We start from the raw sequence: 20099 nt of genomic DNA on the forward strand, positions 1-20099 counted from the left end.
TTAATCTTTATACTTGGGGATCAGCATCATCATGGGGCATTATAATTATCAGTATCTGTGAAAATAACACGATATTCCTGTCATGCCACAGCACACAAACTCAAATAACTATAATTTCTCCTACTCTGTGATCACTTTTAATCAGGAGGATGCAGGTGTTGCCTGAAAGCAGTGGGAAGGTTTTCAGTGGCAGTGCAGAGAGGCTCCTTTCACAGGGACAGGGTCACTGCCTGTCCAGCTGGAGCAGCCTGAGATAATGCCAGGGCCCCTGAAATAATCAGGGTACCTTCATTAAATGCATTAGTGAGGCACATCATCAAACCATACCAAATAATGCATTCAATTATCTATATTTTTGTGAAAGCTTTCTTGAGGCTATTCCATCACTGTGGGCCATGGACATCAGGGGCAGAGCTCCCCCTCCAACAGAACAGTGGGAGAGAGAAACCCATTAATTATCCCAGTAAGTCTTCACATCCTTTAGTTTCAAAAGGGTTTGAACATTTCACATCAATAGCTCTGAAAATAGCAGAGATCTGAGGGGAAATCCAAACTGAGGTCCAAAATGTTCCTAGTTCTGCACTGGGGAGAGCTGAGGGAAAACTGGCATTGTGGTTTTGGCTTTTCTCTGGGATCAGGCAATGGATGATGCTCACTCCTGGCCGTGAAGGACAACAGAAGAGGACAGGTAAGAGTTTTCCAGGTGTGCTCACAGGGGCTGTGGGTTGGCCCCCACGCCCACGTGCTGAATATTCTGAATTTCACTGCACTCACTTCCAGGTAAAACAGTGGCTAAGGTCAGGTGCAGCTCTTGTGATGGGGGAAATACATAAATGGTAGTCCGTGAAGGAAGAAATCAAACAGAAATTAAGCTCAGGAAAAAAGGGAATATACTATGAACATCTTCATTATACTTTTACCTCTGGACCTGCCCCTTTTTGAGAGGATTCAAAGCCTGGAGGTTCTCAGCTTTCAGTCGTGTGCAAAGTTTCAGTTAATCGGACTTTTCCCTGCGCACACACCCTACAGAAATCCTTCCCTAAGCTGAGTTCTGAGGGATTGTGTTCTCATGCTTTGAGGAAAGCTCTGGAAGCTATTTGTAGCTGTGCACAATGACCTTCTGTTTGATCTTGGTTAATTCACTGAAATCTGTTAAGTGCTTTAGATTCTAACAAAAGGGTATTATTTTCCCTGTATTTTTGTTCAATATCATTATTAATATCTACTCATGGCTCTGAGGTATTTATAGTGCTCAGCTCATGTTTAATTTCTACAGTGATACCCTCAGCTGAAAGGAGAAATAGAAGTGTAAATTGCACTGTCTTGTACTTCTCTGACACAGTAATAATATCCCCAGACAAGAACAGGCAACTGAAGAGGTTTGATTTTCTGATGAGCAGCCTCTATTGTAATTCATACCTTCAATATTTCTATTGTACTGTGCTCACAGTTGTAGGACTTGTTTCCTCAGACCAAAACTGCATTAAATCGTTGGGAAAGCAGAGGAAAAATCCAGGATGCTTAGTTAAAAGCAGGAAAGCATACAGAAGACAAATGCAAATAATTCAGGAGATACCAGCAAAGTACCACTCTCAAAGCATTGGAATTGTTCTGTTAAACCTGTTGATTGCAATCCCAACATTGTTTGGAGCAGTTTCCAATGAGTGTCTGTTATTAAATATTCTTTAATTGTGCAAAGATTATAATATGCTTTTTAGTGGAGTGGAATGTAACAATAGCAATATGCACATAAGCAATAATGCAGAGTTCATTTTGCATATGGAACCTAAATATTTTAGCAGCTGAGAGCAACACAATATTGGGTATGAAAAGCTTCCCCCATAAAAGAGAAAATTAAGATTATATTCACCATTCCCTGCTATGATATTTGTTATGCTATTTCCTATGGGAAAATACTGCCTTACTGAACCTGAAAAAGTTTTATCTCTTTACTAAAGTATTCATTGCTTTTTGATTTACTTATTTAGCTTAAGCTGTAACTGGACTATCTGGCAAGCTGGCTAAAGAATTATTAAATTCATTTTAATCCAGTAAATGGAATTTACATTACATTGCATCTTTTATAATAAAGAGAAATACTAAAGCTTAAGTGGATCTATGATGTTATATTTACAGTTTTCAAGGTTTTTTTTCTCTGTAACTTCTTTCTTTGGATTTTGCATGTGTTCAGTATAGCAAACCTCCAAGAGCAATCCTTTGTGAATATAATTGACACATTACTTACTGTTTTCGTCTGCATTCAATTGCTCTGTCTATCCTGAATTCAGGTAAACTAATGAATCCTTCTGCTTTTTCATCCTATTGAATGAGGAAAAATAAAATGTTGACAATGAATATAGAATTAAAGAAAAGAGAAAAGAGCAGCTGCTGTTTGGGGTTTACACAAAGAACAACTACCCAGTTAAAGGAGGTACTGTATGCATTTTGCACAAACTGTTTTTCCTATGGAATGGATTCAATTCAATGTAAATAACCTCTGTGAGGTAACTAAACTGGTAATTTCTCAGAGGAGGCACAGCCATCCCAAATCCCTTTTGCTGAAGATCACAGGAAACCTTTCAGCCCCAAACACAGCCCCTAAACAGAGGAGAGCTCTCAGATTCTTCCCCATAAATCTGATTTTACAGCTCTTTGGTGGCTGTCTCTCCTGAAAGTCACAGCTGTCACACCCCAGTCCCTGAGGAGCTTCCTTGCTGAGGTCACCTCTGATTAAATGGGGAGGAAATAACCAGGAAATGCATCCTGTCACTTTCTGCTCCTTTTGAAGCAATTCAGGAGGAAAAGCAGAGAGACATTAAATTAACACCGGGCAGGTTTTGAAAGGTGTCAGCAAGGGCACAGTGAGTTATGGCTTGGTTTGAGGCACAGCCTGAGAGCCAGGGGGACACAGACAGTGCCCCTATCTGGCATGGGAAATGTCAAACCCCACAAAATCCCTTCATCACCCACAGCCTGAACCCCTCTTGGGCTACAAAACCCACAAAAGCTGAGGGCAATTTTGCTGCTGAACACCTCCTCTGGAGGGAATGGGAGAGGTGGAGTGAAAGCTCAGTAACCAAAGCAGGCTGCAGAGTTCAGCCCAAGCACTGGGGCTGCTGCTCACAAGGGGAAGAGCATCACTGAACCATTTTGGGTTTCTCCTCTCTTTTATTTCCCTACATTTATGCAGATTGCACCAGCATAGGCCCATTGGTTTTCAGGAAAATTTCACCAAGAGCAGCATTTTGCACATGAGAAACTGCAAACTCCAGACTAATTCAGCAAAAAGCAAGAGGAACATTGATATAAAAATAACTTCTGGATAAAGAGATTTACAAATTCAGATTTTCACATCTGCTTCACAGAATGCTTAATTAACACAAATGGTTGCACTTTACACATCCCCCCTCACAAGTGAAACTGGGGAGAGCTGAGTGTGAACATTGTGTTAGTCCAAATAAATCTGTGGAGAAGGATTAACTACAGACATACTCATTTCTTAAAGACTGCCATGAACATCTGCTATTTTATTAACCTTGAACATGGACTTGGTGACTTTAATAAAGAATTTCAGTTGAAATATTTCCAGCCAGAGTGCCCCAGACCTGGCAATTAATGTGGCAGATCACCCGAGCACGCAGTGAAAATAGACTTTAAAATAATTATAAAACTTAAGGTTTCATTTTGCCTTTCTCCAAGCATGGCCCGTACTTACATTCTGGTTTGTGTACCAGTACAAGGAGGAATCCTTCAGGATGAACCAGTACTTTTTCCATTTCTGGGTGAAATACCCCTTGGCATCCTTTTTCTTCCAGAGCCAGCCCTCGCAGTCGCCGTGGCCCAGGTCCTTGCAGGAGATTCGCCTGCGGCTCACGCTGGACAGGGACCCCCCTGGGACAGACACAGGCAATGCTCCAGTCCCAATGCAATGAAAATGAACATTCTTCAATGAACATATGAGTTCAAACACTCCCCTCCCAGCCAAACCCTCCCAGACTCACAATGAGCAATTTCCAAATTCAGCAGTGCCCTGTGAGCTTGGTTTCCCCATGACCACAATGAAAACTGCCTGCTTTATGCAATTCTTTATTTAATCTCCAGAGGGTTAATTCCTCTAAGGGCTGCATTTTTTTCTGATTAAGATGGACAGCGCCATTCCAAAGTAAAAATGAATTTATTTAGCCTCAGTCAGGAACTCAGAGTGTGACACAATCTGTACACAGATGCAAACACTACTTTTTGCCATATATCTTCCCTTTAGCAGCAGAAGCTTTGTCAAATTATGGGAAATTTTAATCCCAATTTTTATAAACAATAAAAAAGAAAGATTGCTCACTTTCATAACAATGCACATGCTTACATGATTTTTATCCTGAAGTGAGCAACAATATGTTAACTTTACAGCATCCTGTTAAAGGCACAGCACCGGGAATAGGGTTATTGTTCTTTTTCTTGGTGTTATTTCAATGAATCCTAATTAAAAAGCTTAGATTGCCTTGTAAATATTAATAAAACCAGGTTTTTAATAAATATGGTTTAATTTATTTTCCTGAAAAAAACTCTGTGGGAAATTCCCTTAACATATCAGACTTTTTTCTGTGAAAAATCAAGTTTATGATGCTACAAGAATTAAATTTGTCCTACAGCTGTGAAACAGGGTAGAAATTTAGAGAATATAAAACACCATCCTTTGCTCTGCAGTGTTCCACAGGCAAATTCTCATCAATTTGTCCATAGATGCTCTTTGCCTTCTTCCTAAGGAAGAGGAAATTTTTCCACCCACCCAAGAAATGCTATACTCATAAAACATTTCTTTTAGTATTCTAATTTGGTATTTTCCTTTATTGCTTACTATCAAATTTAGAAATATTTGAATCAAGTTGAACTTTTGTTACAGATCACTTTTTTATTCTCAGAGAAGGAGCCTCATTTTCAGAATGTTAACTGGAAGAAGTTACCTTTTGACCATTTCCTGCTTTTTACCCTGAGGGAAGCGTAATGGAATGACTGTAAGGAAAAAAATAAATAAATTATGAAACACCAGTGCAAGTAAGAGCAGTAACATGTAAGAGCTTTCATTCACTCCCCTCTCCAGGGTTACCACAGCATCAGTGATCACAGGATCTCCCTCCTGTCATTTTCCTCTTACAACTTTCCTCAACATCATGAAGAAAACAACACTCCACTAAATCTGCAAATTAAAATACCTTTAAAAATATTAATTACAATTGCAATGAAAGCATCAAGGATTCTTTGCATGAAAGCTGTGCAGAGGTTTGAAAACTAAAGATATAAACTCCCACGAAGGAGCTGATGAACTGACTGGTATTTGAAGTTTGCTGCATCAAGGAAATAATTATAAAAATATGCATTCAAAAATAAATATTCACCACAAGCATTATACACAAAATCCTGTGCTTAATGACTTGTCTAAGTCACACTTCCCACCACAGAAACAAGTTTTTTGGGTTGTTGGTTGACAGAATAAGTCCCAGGAGAAAAACAAAAATATTTCTTTCATTTTGTGGCAGCAATAAAAAATTGATTTTAATGTTGGGGGGGAAAAAGAACCCTAAAATCAGGTCTTTATTTAAACCTAAAACCAGGCATAGTACTCAAAAACTGGTAAGGATTTGCCTCCAATGAACAAATACTTAAGAACCCTATAAAATAATCAGGTGCAAACAAGACTCCAGCTCCAGAGAGACAAAGGTTGATTTTAAATGAAAGCAGCAAAGGGAGGAGTGGGTTTGGCCATGCCCAGCCCTGTCTGTAACCCTGATTTAGCACCAGGAATGTCCCACCAAATGTGACAATTGTGCCAGGGATGCTCAGTGAGGGATGGGGCAGCATCCCCTAACTCAGCACATCTCCCTCAATTCACTTCATCTCTGCAAACGCGCCCCTTCGTTCAGAGAAGGCAAAGATGAATGCTCTGTGCTGGAGGAAATGTGGCAAAATCCAGAAAATGAAACCAAAATTCTCTGAGAGAAGGTATGAAATGTGCACAGCAGCTCTGGGGGGTTTGGGGATGGGCTGCAAATCCCAGCAGCAATATTGATCTGCCCTGCTGGGTCAGCTGGAGTTCTGGGGCTGGAACAACCTGCTCAATGTTCCTCTGCCCAGGGAAATGCATCAGGGCAAAGCAGGTGTGTTCTGATAAAGACATCACCAAATTTTCCCCCAAATTTAGACTAGAGAAATGTAGGGATGGAATAAAACTCTGTAATGAAATGTGGGTGAATTTATGAACTGCAAGACAAATGAAGCATCTGGAGGGGATACTCACCAGAAACTGGTATTCATCTTTTAATACAAAACTTTTAAAAATAATGAAAGAAACAGCACAACAAATCAAGGGAGAGCTGAAAATATCTTTCTGAAATAAAACATATCTTTCTTCTAAAACACTTAGCTAATTATTCTTCCTGGAAGGACAGCACCATTGCGAAGTAAAAATGTATTTATTTAACCTCAGTCAGGAACTCAGAGTGTGGCACAATCTGTACACAGATGCAAACACTACTTTTTGCCATCTATCTTCCCTTTAGCAGCAGAAACTCTGTCAAATTATGGGAAATTTTAAACCCAGTGTTTATAAACAATAGAAAAGAAAGATTGTTCACTTCCATAACAGTGCACATGCTTACAGGATGAAATGAAAGAAACAGCACAACAAATCAAGGGAGAGCTCAAAATATTTTTCTGAAACAAAAAATATCTTTCTTCTAAAATGCTTAGCTAATTATTTTTCCTGTTTTGTTTATGCACACATAGAATGTATTCAAACCAAGGAAACTAGGGAAAGTGAGAGGCTTGCAATACCTTGGGAATCAGTAGTTAATTAGCACTGCTAAGGTAAAAATTCAAACTCCACACTCTGAGAGATAAAAGAACCACTGTAATATAATTAACTTGGTGGCAAACACTGCAAGGAAACAGAACTCACAACTCCAAATGACTCAGAGTTGCTATGGGAGACAGACAGAGGATGGAGAACTCACTGGGGCCGTCAGTGTTTCAATTCTTATCTCAGAACCACACCACGAGGCCACAGCCTGAGAGTGCCCACCCTGCCACCCCACCCAAAGCCAGCACAGGGAAAAACGAAATTTAAAAACCGCTAGAATTGAATTGATGCTCCTGAAGGTAAATTAAGGAGTTCTCAGTGTAATCAGGGGGTAGGAGAAGTGCTGGCACAGAAACACTCAATGAAAAGTAAAACTGGTTGCTTGTACCTCCATTGGTTTTAACCTAAGGAGTTTTTAGGGGAAATTGTTTAGAACTGAGTCATCACAGCCACAGAAAGGTTTGAGAGGGACCTTAAAGCTCATCCCATCCCCTCTGCCATGGCAGGGACACCTTCCTCTGTCCCAGGGTGCTCCAAGCACTGTCCAACGCAATCAGTGTAAAAAGTGCCAAGTCAGAATGAAGAACTGACATTCTGCAAATGAAGGTTCTGTTGTTTTTCCTTTCTATGAAATAATTACAAAAGCTAAATTATAAAAAAGGCTTTTTTTACAGCTATTTTCCATTGAAAATGGAGCACCTCAAAGTTGGTACCATAAAAAATATTGGAAAATCTTAATCCTCCATCTCCCTATCATAGTATTGGTACTATTTAAATACTCTAAGAGTTTTAAAAGTTTTCTTTACCTTCAGGGTAAGCCTCCCTCCAGAGGTGCCTTCCAGCCCAATGTGGTGTGTGATTCTCCTCCCCAAACCATCACATACTTGGAACACACTCCAAGGTTCCCAAACTTAATTGAATTCCCAAGTTCCCAACCTTAACTAAAAGCATTTCAGGCACACTGACCTGCTGTGGTTGCAGCAGCCAGTTTCCTCAATATGGAAATTATTCCTAGATTTTTGTTTTCTGCTCTTTCATAACATAGGCAAATATCAAGGTTTGGGATATCTAAGGTGTCTTTTAAAAATATGGCAATGAATTGAACAGTTGAGGAGTATTTTGCTTATTTCAAGCACATTTATAAATCATTACCTTCCTCATGGATGTGTTTCCTGGATGGTCAATGGCAGAACTTGCATATCTAGAACAAACAGAAGAAAGATGTCAAATAACCACAGGGAAAAAACCCAAACTGATTACATAGTGATTACAGACACTCTGTGAATCTCTAAATATAACCACAGCATCCTGCAGCACCAAATTCTGTAAGACTTTGCTACAGGATGCCACAGATACCAAGAATTGACACTTTAAAATGCAAAGATACCATCTCTGATATATGTGATTTCTGTAGAGACTGGAGATCAAGGCAGGGCAGCAGCACCAGAGGCCTTTCCTTGTCCTGTGCAAACAGAATTGGCCATAATGGAAATAGGACACTGAATCAGGGTCAGATTTGTAATTTTTATCCATTTTCAGAACTTGGAATAATACACACATGTAGCATTTTGGATTTATCTACCTGGTCACAGGAATGCATTTTTTATCCCCTCATCTGGATCCATGATTTACATTTAGGTTACTAGAACTTCCATCTCTTATATAATATATTCCTGTTACAACAGGGAAATTCTCACTGCAGATTAATTATTGAGTATTTTGTAGTGAGGTTTGAAATCCCTGGCTCAGCTCTCTGCTCTGGGCTGTTGATGCTTCGAGCAACTCAGGTGCACCTGTAAATCTCTGCAGCGCAGGTGCATCTGAACCTGCAATACTGACAGCAAAAATGTCAAGTCTGAGAGTCATTTTTAAAATGTTTATCTCTTCTTATCTCTCCAGCATTAACCACAACTACAAAAAGTAATTTCCAAAGCACATTGCCATGACCGAGACGAAAAGAATCTTTAAGGATTATTTACAAAGACAAAATGTGTTATGAGAAAGAACTTGAGCAGTTCATATAAAAAATAAATCATTTTTCATATAAAAAATAAAGAAAAAAAATTCAGCAAAATGTTCATCCAAGCAGCAGCTGTGCCTTGTGTGGTTGATGCAGCTTTTCTGCCTGTCTCCCCTTGTGTGGTTCTGTTCACAGGGTCACCTCCCACTGTCCCAGGTGCTCCCAGCCCTGTCCAGCCTGGCCTTGGGCACTGCCAGGGATCCAGGGGCAGCCACAGCTGCTCTGGGCACCCTGTGCCAGGGCCTCCCCTCCATCAGAGGAAGAATTTCTGTATATGCAACCTAAATTTCCCCTCTTTCACTCATGGAAGGTAACGATATTTCACCCAAATATGTCAGTCTATCTGCACAGTTTGTCTCCTGGTTGCCAAAGTTTAACTCTAGGGGATAAATATCTGAAAATTGGTTTTTATTTCGTTTTAAGCTATTTAAATAACTTTAAATAAGTTTATTAGGAAGGTGATATAATTCTGCCTCTTGAAATATTTTTCAACATATTGAAAAGACATAATATGGTCATGTTTTGGGCCTGAGATCTAAAATGTGTGGGAGAAGCATTCTTCTATTAAAGAATAGAAAAGCATAGCCTTTTGCTGTGAAAGTTTGCCAAAATTCTCACAAGTCATATGTCCCTGGAAAGTATTTCTTGGCAGGTGCCCTGTCCTGTCCACCAGGGATGTTCCATCTGGATTGAAATGTCCCTGCCAAGCTGGGCCTGTGCAACCTGCTGGGAAAAACCAGGAGCCCTTTGCTATGGGAAAAACAAAATTGCTCAGGAGAAAAACAAACTCCTCTGCAGCAAAATGGGGACGTGGAGGAGGAAATGAAATGGTGATGGAGACATGGCTGCTCTGGGGAGGGTGGGGGGTCTCTCTCTGATGCACAAAGCCAGGCAGGAAGGAGCCCAGGGAGGGCACAGCCAGGCTGAAAATGTGGAGAAACAGGTGGGAGAGAAGAACAGGACAGCAGAACCTTTAAAGAGGATGGGAGGCTAAATAAAAACAGTCAGATTTACAGAAAACAGCAGGTTTTGAACACTCAGGCGTAAGAGGTGAAGGCAAAATGTGACATGAAGTTTTAATTCAAAAGAGAGCAAGAATAACTCGCTCTCCCACCAGGTAACCCTGCACAGGAGGGAGGCTGTGAAGTGGAACAAAATATTAATATTAAAATATTTATATGTTTAATCTCCTATAAAGGCAAACCTCCACTCTTTGCTGAGGTGATGAAGTGCTGGCACTGGAGAGACAGGACTGGCTGTTGTCAGATGAGGTGGAATTTCATCTGTATTTCACTTTAATCTCTGCTCATTGGGTTAATAATGCCATTTTAACCATGCACAGCACACCAGGAAAACAGCAGCCAATGGGCACCACCACAGCTGCCTTTCAACTGCATTGTGATGTTTAAAACACACATAAAGAGGTAAAAATGCTGTCTGCCCTGAAAATCAAGTGTGAGGTGGTCAGCAGCTGATAGTGTCACACCTCAGACTTGTAGCTGAATTCTGGGATGTTTATAGCACTGAAGGAATCACCAGCAGTCATAAATCCTTTAGATTGGTCAAAGCACTCTAAATCTAATTAATTATTCTGCTTCTTAAATGGGTTTAGGCCATATACAGGATGAAAAAACATAAAAAGAATAATTATCATAGATTACAACTAAACTTAATTAGAATATATGATGAGACAAAATAGCTGTTGCTTCAAACATTTCTTTAACTGTGACTTTTGCATGCAACATGAAGATACTTCATCAGATACACAGCAAAGAAATGACAGACAAAATCACTGTTTTCTTCATTAGAATAAATTGATTCAAGTCAGACCTAAAGACCAAACTGAAGACCCCATTCTTAATATCTGTGTACTCCAAACCACAAATATAAGCACTAATTTTGTACAGACTGAATTAGAGGTAGATGTTCATTGAAAGATGTTCATGGAAACATTCTGCCTGTTGGTTATGAAAATTGTGTTAGACACACATTACTTTTTTCATCCTCGGAGTGAGTCTGAAATACTGAATTTCTAAAGTAAAAAAGTAGATTTGGCAACATAAAAGTAGAATTTTTCCCCTCTACAAATATTTTATAAACTTTTATCTGAAGAATTTTTTAAACCTTTGTAACTTCTATTTACATTTGATGTTGGCAAATGAACATTTGCTAAATGATATCAGCACTGATATTTCTAAACCCTGAAAATGTATTCCTCAAATACTCCAACAAAGTCTCTAGAAGTAAAGAATGCAGTTTAATCCACAAATATAACTGTGTATATATTTAAATACAGAATAAAAGAAGTAATTACCTTTCAGTATCTCCACTGACTGGATCCCCTGGTCTCTGTAGAAGAAAAATAAAGAGCATTAAGCACAAAGACCAGACTTCCTTGGTGCTCTGAGCGCAGTGAAAAAATGACAGAGGTAAACCACAGTCATTCTGCAACTCTAAAGCAAAGGAAATGGAACATTTATTTCAATTTCCAGGTAAGAGTTATTTTAAAATTAAGATCATGCTTAAAACAACTTGCATTTGCACTCACAAACGAATTTCAGATGCTCTCTGAGTGTGACCAAAACTCTTTAAAATAAGAGAGTTAAAATTTGTTTGAATGTTTGCAAAAGTGTTAATATTTGAAGGGGAGTTTGAATGCAAAGAGCAAATATTGCAATGTAAAATACAGAATTTCAGAAGGACAAACTTTCTTTGACATCACTCTTACATAGCTTTAAATAACTTGATTTACCACACTGGTTATTCCTGTGACGTTTGGAAATGAACCTGTCTTTGTGGAGTAAGCAGCAGCTGATTCGGGGTTAAAAATAAAATCTTCAGACAGTTTAAGTAACTTTAAAACAAGTTTTATGATGGAAGATTTTCCCCTCAGCTAAATACTGAAATTCACAAAAAATGAAATTCACAAAAACCAAAATTACAAAAAAACCATCCCCCAGATAGGTTGTAAAATTCACACGTATTTGTTTATAAATACAGAAATCTACAAAATCTTTGACTTTCTGGACAAGCAAATAGGAAAGCGATCATTTTAGCAAATGCAGAGTTTGTGGTTTGGTGCCACTGCTTGGTGCCTGCAGCAGATGTTTGCTGACAGATAATGCTGAGCCTCAGATGAGCTCAGAGCACAGGAAGTTTGCTGGGTGCATTTTTGCAGCAGGGTTTCTAAGGCAGCTTCAGAAAACACATTCACATTTTGCCACCTCCTCCTCCTCCTCCAAGGAGCCCCCTTGGCCCTGGGAGCCCAGCACAGAACCAGTTATCAGCTTTTAGTGCTTCAGCTGGAATATTCCAGCAAATGGGAGCTGCAGAGATCGTCCCACTCAAATAAGGGGCCTTATCTGATGAAAAATAATGAAAAGTGCCCTTACACTAAAAGCAGGAGTTCTCTGACACTCCTTGTGGAAAGCAGGCAAAGGCAGAGCTCCCCACTGAGTGACTGAGTACAAAAACCCTAACAGCCTTTCCTGAGAGCCAGAAATGCCTCAATTCTCCTCTGAGCACGCTGAAATGTAGCCTGGAGAACTTAAAGATATTGAAAATACCCTGTAGAAATACTCACATTTTCTCAAAGCAGACTGGAAGTGTTAACAGCGCACAGCTAAAGCAAAATAGCTCTTTCAGAGAGGTTGTTTTGGTGCTGAAAATGCTCTGCCAAACACAAACGAAGCAGTCTGAGCATCCCTGGAAATGCTGGGGACAGCCCAGGAAAATATTGTGTGGCCAAGCGAGCAGAAGAACTTTGACAGCAGCACTCCCCATGCTGCTGTTATAAAAATAGAATTTATTCTACCAGAAGGCTCAAAGCTTTCCTTCTCTTATCCCTCTGACTTCCAAGGTTTCTAAATTTAGCAGCTAAAAGTGGGACTGCTAATTCAGTGAGTGCTTCCCATTCTATTCCTTAATTTCCTTTTCCGAAAACGCTCCCAAAGTCAAAGCAAAGTGTTTCCAAACCAGGGTTCATTCCCTGCCCCAAATGGGTCCCATCCCACGCTCTGTTCCCTGGCACAGCTGAAATAAACCTCCCTCACCTGCTCTGGCTGCTCTTTCCAGCACCTGAATTACCAATTCTCACTGCTATAAGAACTCAGATTTTTATTTCCTCCCAAGAAAATGCACAAAATCCACTTCTGCCCCACGTGATCACCTTGGATTGTGGCTCCAGATTCCTTTTGATCAGATGGATTTCATGAGTGGGATGTGAACTTGCATATATTAGGCTGAAAAAAGACTTACTAGGGAGAAATTTGCTTCTGATAATAAAACACATTTTTCTAGAGGTCAGTCTTTCAACACCACAAATTTTTCTGCATTACCAAGCATTAATTTCCAAAGATATTGAATAATGTAATCTCATTAACTGAAGCATAGTCTGTAGCAGGGAAATTTAAAAAGACTCTATAACAGTGTGAAAAAGAAAAATATTATTTAACCATTGAACAACTCATAGATTATTGTAACTGATTATTAGTTGCTGTAATTTAGAAAAGAGCAAAGAAGAATATCTATGTAAATACAGAGGGAGAGAAAATTGTTGATATTAGTAGTTGAAGCATATAAAACACAATTACACCTTTTAAAGTCTATCAGTAATTAATTTATTAGAAGAAAAAAGTCTCAGCTCCTGACCAACTCATCACTAACACAGAGATTATTACCAGTAATTAAGTGTGGACATTTGGGATTACTACAGACCTTTGTCACATATTTATCATCTTTCATTTGATTGATTTTCTCCCCAAAGAAGCTCTCTTGGGAGAACAATCCTGTTGGCAGCTTGAAATGCCAACCTTTATAAAGGATTTCTGGTACTATACATGGAAACACCCACGCCCTGGCATTTCTATAAATGTCTCCCTATAGCTAAAATTAATTTCCTTGTGTCATTGTAATTACATGCAGATTCAATGCTCACAATGACAATGTGGAAGGCTCCTACCTGCATTTCCAGCAACCTTATATATACATTTTTTTGAGCAGCTACTTCTTACCGCTTTGTGACATTTGAAAAAAAAGAAAATTGCTTTTTCCTAGTTCCCAAAGTAGAAGTTTACTTCATCTTACTACAAGGCCACTTTCATGAGTAGCAGACATGTGGGAGGCTCAGGAGACACCAGTCTTGTCGTGCTGTCAGAGACTATAAAGCACAAACTCTGTGAAATTCAGGTCACTGGCACCTATCTGCCTTCTTTAGTCAGCTCCACGTTCCTGGAGCTCCAGGGATCCCCAGGATCTGCTGCTGCCTTGCAGGAGTGGAGATGAAAGGACACCAAAGCCTCTGTGGGGCCACAGGCAGATCTGAGGCTCCTCTCCCAGAGGAAATCTTGCAGAAAGTCTCATTTACCTGAAACTTCTATAAATAACTTATAAAAAAAAATACAAAAATTTCATTTGAATCAGAATTTCTTCTCCTAAGTAAAGAAATCAGATAAACCACTGAGAACAGAACCCTGAGCTGCAGAGATGCTGTGAAAATATTCAATACCCATTATTTACTTGTTTCCTAAGCAAGAGATAAGAATAGTTAGTTATGAGATAATGAGATTAGAATAGTTTCATGTGTGTTACTAATCTCAGTGGCCAAATTCAAGATATTTATTCCATCTACATACATCATTTATTCAGATGGAAAGATTCCAAGGCTTTTTATTGTTCTGTTCTTCTACTCTGCTATACTCAGATACTTAATTATTATTAATAAAAGTAAAAAGAGAAAAAATTATTTGTTCTTCTGCTTCTTTAACTCATATATTTATTATCCTGAAGATTTCTCTATATCACATTTGTTCAAAAACAATCAAACTGTGGCCTTGTTACAAGGGGCTTTACTTATCTCTCTACCTGAGAGAGCTGATGCTTTCACCCACTGAATCTGCTTTCAAAATTATCATGCTGGGCTAAAAATAAAAATGGCCTTTGAGGTTTTCATTCCACTCCCCCTTGTTGAGGGGAGAGATAACAGAGACAGGAAATCACCCGCTGTAATCTACATTTGTGTACTGTTGGGGGTACCCAAATTTGTGCTGAGGAGAAACAAGAGGGCAGCTGAGAAATGGGCTGGGGGCAGAGGGAGGGGATCCTCTGGAGTTTGTGATGATGGGAGATGATCACACTGCCAGCAAACAGGGAGCAGGGCAGCTCAGGGAAAACAGGCAATTCCTCCTCCCTCCTCTTCCTCACTGCCCCATTCCCTGCCCAAGGCTGACCTTTGTGCCATGAAATGCTCCTGTCCTCCAAACCCAAAATCCTTCTTTCTGCCATGAAATATTCCTGTCCTCCATACCCAAAATCCTGCCTTTGTTTCATGAAATGCTCCTGTCCTCCAAACCCAAATCCTGTCTTTGTGCCATGAAATGCTCCTGTTCTTCAAACCCCAAATCCTTCCTTTCTACCATGAAACGTTCCTGGTTCAAACCCAAAATCCTTCTTTCTGCCATGAAATACTCCTGTCCTGCAAACCCAAATTCCTATCTGTGCCATGAAATGTTCCTGTTCTCCAAACCCAAAATCCTTCCTTTCTGCCATGAAATATTCCTGTCCTCCAAACCCAAACCCTGCCTTTCTGCTCCTGCCCTCCAAAACCAAATCCTGGTTCTCCTGCTGAAGGAGGAAAGAAGGAGAAAAGAACAGGGGAGCAAGGCTGAGCCACTGGGTAGAGAGAAAATTCAGAGGAGTCCCCAAAAGATTTCAACTGGATTCCTGCACATTGATTCTTTCAGCAGCAGGAGATGATGTTTGTGAGGTAAGGGAGAGATTTCTATTTGCACCTTCTGGAGGATAAATATTGTAATTATCATAACAATAATATCAGTTGCAATTAATATATTTACTAACAAACAGCTGTTAAATTTGGGTTTAGAATATATATATATATATATATAGTTAGACTATATCTAAACTGGTTTTTTTGGTAGCCTGGCAAAACAATAAAAACAGGACATAAATTCACTTACTAAAATAATACAATGCACTACAACTTAGTTGTGTTGTGGTTCTCTGGAGTCAGAGGACTCCAGAATGTTTTACAAATGGCAATTTACCCATGAAGTCACAGCAGGTTAATGAATGCTTCATTTGCTGACTTGCATTGGTGGTGGTTTGTTTGAAGATGCAGAATATCATCATTTAAATATGCTCTAATAGAGCAGAATTGCTTCTGAAAACACTGCATATGTTTGGATAAAGGCAGCCTCATATTTGCTTTGTGCAAAGTGTCCTGATATAACTGCAAATGAAGGAATTCCAGGCCAGCCAGGCAGCCTGAGCCTTTGGAAGCTGCAGGAATGAGCAGCCTGTCCTGGGCTGCGTTTGCAGACACATCCATCCCAACCTGGCTGTTCCAAACAACCCCAGCCCCTCTGCTGAGCTCTGCAAGGGGCTGAAATCAAGGACAGCCTGAGTTCTGGGTTAATACTGGTTTAGTCCTTTTATTTTCCCTAGATCCAAATCAGTTGTGAAGTTCTTGATTACTGCATGTGGAAACCTAAAGACTGATGATATTAATATATTACCGTTAAAAAGAATCTTTATTAATATTTTATTTCCCCTCATAATGTAAAGCACCTTTTAAAAATACCTTTTTCCCCTTTAAGTTGTTTACAGATTAATGAATAGTGTAGTTTAGAGAGTCAGGTCTGAACAGAACTCTAAATAAACACATTATTGGGCATTGCTACTCAAGGATACTCTTCAAGTATGAGGGAGACACGTCAACTCAAGCCTTCATGTGCACGGTCCCAATGAAAAATAATATTATTTTGCAATCAGTACAACTGGGCAGACCCATTTTGAAGCTACAGAACACAGAAATACTTATTTCTGGCTAAGAAAGAAGCTACACAATCACCCCCAGAGTGATTTCCCAGCATAACTGCAAGGTAGGAGAAGGTTTTCCATATTACAGATACTTAAATAAAAAGCAAAGATAGAATTTATTCAGCAATTCAGAAAGGAAATAAAACTCTGAAGAAAGTAATGCTCAGTTTTGTTTCTTTCTGCAAGAGCAGGAAGGAATAAATAAAACATGAGCACATTTCCTGCAAAATTGGCAATAAAAGGCCCCTCCCTCAGTCACTGGAGCTGAATATGTGTGATTCTCCCAGACTATCTTAATTATTCCACTTATCAGAGCAGCACTCAGACTGCCTGTCAGCCCAAAAAAGCATCTGGAACATCTGGCACATCCCAGCGTGCACCCATTACACAACACCCAGCTCTACATTGCTTTTGCACAGGTTTTAATTCCCAGCATGTACCACTAAACTTTACATCGTTTGTCAAGCTGCCTCTGCAGCCCCAGGAGCACTGAGAGAGCATTTCCATCACCCTGTGCCACAGGGATGAGTTACCAACGTCCTGGGATCAGCAAGAAGGGAATAAAAAGCAAGTTAAGCAAGTGCTAGGTGACAATGACCAACCCTAAAACACCGTCATGCTTCAAATGATCTTTCAAATAAAAGGAATAAAAGGTGAATCCTGGTCTGGCACTCTCAGTGAATACCATTATTTCTGTTTGACGGTCAAGGGAACATTGAAATGAAAGAATTGATCTTAAAACTCATTAAAAATTAAGTCTTTTCAACACACTGAATTCTAATTCATGCACAAAAAAAAAAATATTAGAAATTCCAATCTATTCTCCAGTTTTTTAATATATGATACTACAAAGGAAAATATCCAATTACTCTGTAGATAATAGGCCCAGAACATTTATCACCAAGTAAAACCAGATGAGAGATCATTATCCAATTGGAGAATTTAATGTGGTAACCAGCAAATTGAATTTCAGAGCTTCAGAAAGTTGTGCAATAAAACCACAGAGTTGAACACTGTGTGGATTTCCAGACTGGATCTGGAAGGAGAACTTCAATATTCTCCTTTTAGATGGAAGCTGGTTGCCACAGAGCAAAATGGAACTGGGCAGCAGGATGGGTACAGTTTTCTATAACTTTTTGTGAAATCCTGAAGATTTTCCAAGACTTTTTGTGTTTTGTTTTATGGTCAGAAATGCAAAATGAAAATTTCCCAGGTATATCTGGTCAGCTGAGCTAGAGTCCTGTGTGATAAGTTAATTTTCTGCAGAATGAGCTCTGGTAATACAAAATAAAAGCATATTCAGGTTTTAACTCTATCCTTGTAAGCCCATATTTAGGTTCAACCTGGTAAATGATGTCACTTCAGAAGTGAAGCATTAGTAAACATAGAAAGTCATGTTCCAAGAGATACTCTATTAATTAATAATTATTTATAACAGCCTTGCTAATTGTAATTGACTCTTGCTTAGGTTCTGTGACATTGCATATCAATTAAATTAGAGATATGAATATATCCTGGAAGGGGGCAGTGTTTCTTGACAGGAATATTTTGCTGCAACATGGCTTCATGCATCATTTTATATCCTGGGCACGCTGCCAATATTGCATTACCTAAATATCCATTTTATATAGGAACTCTGCATCCTCCCAGCAACTTATGAAATCAGGCTAATTGTTTAATTTTGGGTTCCAAATCAACATTCCTTCCAAAGCATTAATCTAGTGGTGAATCTCTGCAATTACCAATTTTGCAAACCTTCTTACGTCTGGTAATTTAAACTACTGTTAAGTAAGTGCCTTTTTGGGGTTTTTTGCTACATATTTGTGTAAGTGCTTAGAAAATGAAGCAATGGCTAAGTGATGCTCAATTCCTCCTTCCATCAAGCCATCTTTGTTTGATTACAAAACATTATCACCTTCCCTTCACTGAAGATTATGAAAATCCTATTTATGCTCTCCATTTCCCAAAGCATTTATCTGGCCTGGAATTTTGATCTATATCCAGAAGTTGTACTGGGCATGTGTTAAGAGGAGAGGATTTCATGGAAATGGGATTCCACCAGTTCTGCCTTCCCTTGAAAAACACAGAGCAAAGGTAAGAAGAAGAGCTAAACCAGCTTTGTCAACTTTTTAAATAAAAATGTAGCAAAAGCTGTTTTAAGGTGATTTGGTCTCATTATCCAAAAAAGTTTGTATATCAAAATGCTTATGGAAATCCTGGTAACACCTTTAGATATTAAGGAAATGAGCTGACCTACTTAAAACTTATAAATTTATATCTAAGAGCACAACAACTCTGTTACTTTTCCTTTTTGCTATCAAGCTGCCATGGAATGTTCTTTGATATTTCACATTTTTCTTCTGGGTAGCTCTCTTTCAAGATAAATATGCCCATTTTTTTTGCTTGGCTTTTCAGAATTCTTTCAGTATTCCAAATGGAAAGACATTAATGTGAATGATTCTGTGCTGGCAAGAACCCACAAAATCTGTGTCAGCAGCTCTGTGTGTTTGTCGACTCAGTTCCTCTTGTATATTTATAAGGCAGTTGACAAAGTGCCTCAGATATTCTGATTCCTGTGATTATCTCCTGAAGGACTGCAAAGGTCTCTTTTAATGCTGCTCCAGGAATTTATGGTGATAAAAGAATTAATCCTGCTCTGTCAGTGCATGAAGAATCATTTTACCTGTGCCCTCCCCTGTAATCACTGCGCATTTAACTGAGTTTGTGAACACTCACTCACTTTTAGGGTGGAACAGCCACTCCATGTTGGCTCTTCCTGTTTTCCAGTTTCCTGCTTTTCCTTCAGACCCCTTAGAGTTGACATTTTATGTCATTCAGGTATTTTTCAATATTTACTTTATTATTATCCAATATCACACTGCTAATCTGTCACATCAATTAATTGCATTATAAGGTGGAAATCATGCAAGAAAATATAACTTCAGTCCTGAAATCAGGCGTGGAATTTGCATCTTACCACAAACAACCTATTTTCCTTCTCTTCAGAACTCAGGTGAGCCAACAGATCATCAACAGAATTATAACAACTGACTGAAACCAGCTGATTCATCTACCAAGTTATGAAATATTGTTGGGGTTTGTTGTAGGGCTGTATAATAATTTTCTCATTCATCCTGATAAATTGCCTGCTAATTTTGTCTCCAGGTTTGAAATCCTTTGCTTTGACTTTATGATGCTGATAATCTGTGTCAGAGAGATTGAAATCCACAATTTAAGTAAATAAATTTAAATAAACAGTAGCTCCATTAAACTCATCTGTTTTTACAAGACACAGTAATCAAAGTGAAAATACAAAAGCTTATAAATTAATGTATAATAAATCATTATCAGAGGCTGAGTGCAGGATCCTTATGAACCTTCAGAGATAATACA

The 20099-nt window shown here is 39.0% G+C and overlaps 1 protein-coding gene across 1 annotated transcript in view; it reads right to left on the reverse strand.

The window, feature by feature from the left end:
* The window catches only part of LOC131088561 (connector enhancer of kinase suppressor of ras 2-like), a 171875-nt gene that overhangs the window by 24180 nt on the left and 127596 nt on the right, over positions 1-20099 (reverse strand). The window contains exons 14-18 of the mRNA XM_058032712.1: positions 11185-11219; positions 8003-8051; positions 4959-5007; positions 3716-3891; positions 2246-2319 (exon numbers count right to left, since the gene is read on the reverse strand). Coding sequence (XP_057888695.1) covers positions 2246-2319; positions 3716-3891; positions 4959-5007; positions 8003-8051; positions 11185-11219 — 383 coding nt within the window. The remainder of the gene's footprint in view (positions 1-2245; positions 2320-3715; positions 3892-4958; positions 5008-8002; positions 8052-11184; positions 11220-20099) is intronic.

The sequence above is a fragment of the Melospiza georgiana genome, chromosome 12 (assembly GCF_028018845.1).
Source record: "Melospiza georgiana isolate bMelGeo1 chromosome 12, bMelGeo1.pri, whole genome shotgun sequence".
NCBI classification, from domain to species: Eukaryota; Metazoa; Chordata; class Aves; order Passeriformes; family Passerellidae; genus Melospiza; species Melospiza georgiana.